At 53.8% G+C, this 4281-nt stretch overlaps 1 protein-coding gene across 2 annotated transcripts in view; it reads left to right on the top strand.

Moving 5' to 3' along the window:
• The first annotated feature begins 429 nt into the window (after nt 1-429).
• Sp1 (Sp1 transcription factor) overlaps nt 430-4281 on the top strand; it is a 29024-nt gene continuing 25172 nt past the window's right edge. Inside the window, exons 1-3 of one of the 2 annotated variants that reach the window (XM_026782642.1) lie at nt 430-579; nt 2077-2237; nt 2665-4033. In XM_026782642.1, the coding sequence (XP_026638443.1) occupies nt 573-579; nt 2077-2237; nt 2665-4033 (1537 nt within the window). In that variant the 5' untranslated portion in view covers nt 430-572. Of the gene's footprint in view, nt 580-2076; nt 2238-2520; nt 4034-4281 lie in introns of both variants that reach the window. The other variant, XM_026782641.1, reaches the window with a different exon arrangement.

Here is a 4281-nt window from a genome sequence, read left to right as displayed (position 1 = left end):
TACCCGCCTGAATTCTGATTGGTTGAGACGGCTTTCCCCTTGCCGGTTCTGGCCTATTTCTTACTCTCCACCTAAACGGACTTTGCCCAGGCATGCCCAAGAGTCTAATTGGTCGTCGTCCCGTCATTCCTACCCAAGCTCTTCCTATCCCCACCGGTCTCGGAGCCCGCCTGGTGCTTCACTGGTTGCTCTGCAAGTCGATCGTCATCCCGTCCCGCCCATCCTCACTTCCTGAACCTTTCATTGGTTGCTAAAACTGAGAGGGCGGTCTTTCTGGGCGGACACCAGACACGCAACTTGGTCTCACACGCCTTATCAGGGGAACGCGTCTCTCCATTGGGTAGGCTGCCCGCCTGTCTCCCGCAAGGCCCTCCCTTCTCCCTCCCTCATTGGGCGGGGCAGCAGATAAGGGGCGGAGACTAGGCCGGGCTTGTGGCGCGCAGCTCCCTCCTCCTTACCCCCCCCTCCCTGTCCGGTCCGGGTTCGCTTGCCTCGTCAGCGTCCGCGTTTTTCCCGGCCCCCCCCAACCCCCCCGGACAGGACCCCCTTGAGCTCGCCCCTCAGCTGCCACCATGAGCGGTAAGGATGAGTCCACTCCGCGTCTAGGGGTGGGAGGGGAGTGAGGGGGCGCGCGCGAGAGCCGACCGGGCGGTCCCCGCTGTGAGGGGGGGCGGGCGGGAGGCGGCGGCGGCGGCCTTGGTCCCGCCCGGGGCGGAGGGAAGGGAGGGAGAAGGGGCAGTGGCGGGGCCTCGGAGGAGGAGGGGGATGGGCCATCCGCCCCGGGGGAGGGGGCAGCGTGGCCTCGCCCGCCCCCTGCCCGCCCCGGCCACGGGGGACGGACCTTACCCCCCACGACTCGGCCGGCCGCCTGAGGCTCCTCCCGTCGGGGGCTGGCGCCGCGGGGGCGGCCCGACCAGTGCAGGCCCCGCCTGAGCCAACCGCCTCCCCGGTCCGCCCTCCGGTTGCTGCCTGCCCCAGGCCCTCCCCCGCACCCCCCGTGCATTTCCCTTCCCCCATCTGACCCGCCCTTTCCACGCCCCTCACCCCGAAACCGCCCCTTCCTTCTAGGTCCCGCCCTCTCAGCCCCAAACCTGGGTTCTAAGCCCTAGACCACTTTAGTCCCTGAAGTGTGTTCAGATGTCTCCCCATCGGAACTTAGAATGTACTCTTTCTCTTTCCCTTCCTGTTTGGTTAATTCTTTTACACTTGATCTTTCCTCATCTTTCTTCATCCTAATTTTAGCACATTTTCCATCCACCCACATGTTGGGTTCCCTCTTCCTCACAGAATGCTTTCTTTTTCCTTTTGAGACAGGGTCTCCTTGATACTCGTTGGCTTGGAAGTTACTATGAAGACCAAGCTGGCCTCTAATTTTTAGCTATCCTCCTGCTTCTTCCTGAGTCCTGGGATTATAGAGTGTGCCATCACTAGGGGCAGCTTTTTGTTATTCTTGAGACACTGCCCTCGGATTCCCTTTCTCAGAAGTGTTGTTTGTTTTGTTTTAAGACCTGGTCTCGCCTGGCGGTGGTGGCGAACGCCTTTAATCCCAGCACTCGGGAGGCAGAGGCAGGCGGATCTCTGTGAGTTCGAGATCAGCCTGGTCTACAAGAGCTAGTTCCAGGACAGGCTCCAAAACCACAGAGAAACCCTGTCTCGAAAAAACCAAAAAAAAAAAAAAAAAGAAAGACCTGGTCTCTATCTGTAGCCCAGACAGATCTAGAACTGGTGAGGCACCCCCCCTCATTCTTCAAGTGCTGGGATTATAGGTGTGAGTCACCATGCCTGGTTCCCAAAGCCCTTTTTGAATGATTTCTGGCTTTAATTTTGTACTTGGGAAAATAGTGATGCATCTTGGACACCATTGAGCTTGTCCAGCACACCTAGGGCACTGGCTTCCAATTTACTATGTAGTTGAACCTTTGAACTCTTGCTGCTCTTACCTCCAGTTCCAAATTCTGGGATTTTAGGCCTGCCAACATTCTGGGCCTGTTTTAACATGTTTTTTTGTCAAAGCTTTATTTTAAACCTTAGGGAGGTTCACCCCCTTCTACTTTATCGTTTTGTAATTATTTTTAGACCAAGATCACTCCATGGATGAAGTGACAGCCGTGGTGAAGATTGAAAAAGGTGTTGGTGGCAGTAATGGGGGTAACGGTAATGGTGGTGGTGCGGCCTTTTCTCAGGCTCGAAGCAGCAGCACAGGCAGTAGCAGCAGCAGTGGTGGCGGAGGAGGGCAGGTGAGTGATCAGTCAAAAATGGGGAAGGTGTTGAGAGGGTGTAAATATTCCTAGAAAACTCCATAATCAAAATGCTGGGAAGAATTACGGTATGGAAGTACACACAGAAAGATAGTTGGTCTAGAGGGTCCCCAAATTTGAAATTGGAACGATACACAAAAGTCAGCATTTTGTTTCTGGTTTTTGCTCTTTCTATGCCTGCATTGTTGCTGTTTGTCTGCTGAATACTGCCCCTTAGGCCGGCTATTGGGTGCCACTAACTCCTTTCCTCTCTTCTGGCCAGGAATCCCAGCCATCTCCTTTGGCTCTGCTGGCAGCAACCTGCAGCAGAATTGAGTCACCCAATGAGAACAGCAACAACTCCCAGGGTCCGAGTCAGTCAGGGGGCACAGGTGAACTTGACCTCACAGCCACACAACTTTCACAGGGTGCCAATGGCTGGCAGATCATCTCTTCCTCCTCTGGGGCTACCCCTACCTCAAAGGAACAGAGTGGCAACAGTACCAATGGCAGCAATGGCAGCGAGTCTTCCAAGAATCGCACAGTCTCTGGTGGGCAGTATGTTGTGGCTACTACCCCCAACTTACAAAACCAGCAAGTTCTGACAGGTCTACCTGGAGTAATGCCCAATATTCAGTATCAAGTAATTCCACAGTTCCAGACTGTTGATGGGCAGCAGCTGCAGTTTGCTGCCACTGGGGCCCAAGTGCAGCAGGATGGTTCTGGTCAAATACAGATCATACCGGGTGCAAACCAACAGATCATCACAAATAGAGGAAGTGGGGGCAACATAATTGCTGCTATGCCAAATCTACTCCAGCAGGCTGTGCCCCTCCAAGGCCTTGCTAATAATGTGCTCTCAGGACAGACTCAGTATGTGACCAATGTTCCAGTGGCCCTGAATGGGAACATCACCTTGTTACCTGTCAACAGCGTTTCTGCAGCTACCTTGACTCCCAGCTCTCAGGCAGTTACCATCAGCAGTTCTGGATCCCAGGAGAGCGGCTCACAGCCTGTCACCTCAGGGACTGCCATCAGTTCTGCCAGCTTGGTGTCATCACAAGCTAGTTCCAGTTCCTTTTTCACCAATGCCAATAGCTACTCAACAACTACTACCACCAGCAACATGGGAATTATGAACTTTACCACCAGCGGATCATCAGGGACCAGTTCTCAAGGCCAGACACCCCAAAGGGTTGGTGGGCTACAAGGATCTGATTCTCTCAATATCCAGCAGAATCAGGCATCAGGAAGCTCACTTCAAGCAAGTCAGCAAAAAGAGGGAGAGCAAAGTCAGCAGACACAGCAACAACAAATTCTTATTCAGCCTCAGTTAGTTCAAGGGGGACAAGCTCTTCAGGCCCTCCAGGCAGCACCATTGTCAGGGCAGACCTTCACAACTCAAGCTATTTCCCAGGAGACCCTCCAGAACCTCCAGCTTCAGGCTGTTCAGAACTCTGGTCCCATCATCATTCGGACACCAACAGTGGGGCCCAATGGACAGGTCAGTTGGCAGACCCTTCAGCTGCAGAATCTTCAAGTTCAGAACCCGCAAGCCCAGACAATCACCTTGGCCCCTATGCAGGGCGTTTCCTTGGGGCAGACTAGCAGCAGCAATACCACCCTTACACCCATTGCCTCAGCTGCCTCCATTCCTGCTGGCACAGTCACTGTGAATGCTGCTCAACTTTCCTCCATGCCAGGCCTCCAGACCATTAACCTCAGTGCATTGGGTACTTCAGGGATCCAGGTGCACCAGCTTCCGGGTCTGCCATTGGCTATAGCAAATGCCCCAGGTAAGACATCCATTCTTTTGCATTTATTACAAACTAATTCTAATACTTCCCTAAGACTGTTGAATCTAAGGGGGAAAGAGAACCTTCTGAGATGTTTCCTTAAGGACTAATCAATCAGGCAAGTGTAAAATGTTTTATTCAAGACATTTGGAGTTTGGTGGCGCACGCCTTTAATCCCAGCACTCGGGAGGCAGAGGCAGGCGGATCTCTGTGAGTTCGAGACCAGCCTGGTCTACAGAGCTAGTTCC

This window comes from Microtus ochrogaster, chromosome 15 (genome assembly GCF_000317375.1).
Source record: "Microtus ochrogaster isolate Prairie Vole_2 chromosome 15, MicOch1.0, whole genome shotgun sequence".
Taxonomy (NCBI): domain Eukaryota; kingdom Metazoa; phylum Chordata; class Mammalia; order Rodentia; family Cricetidae; genus Microtus; species Microtus ochrogaster.
The sequence above is the reverse complement of the archived record's forward strand: the minus strand, read 5'-3'. Positions and strand labels throughout refer to the sequence as shown.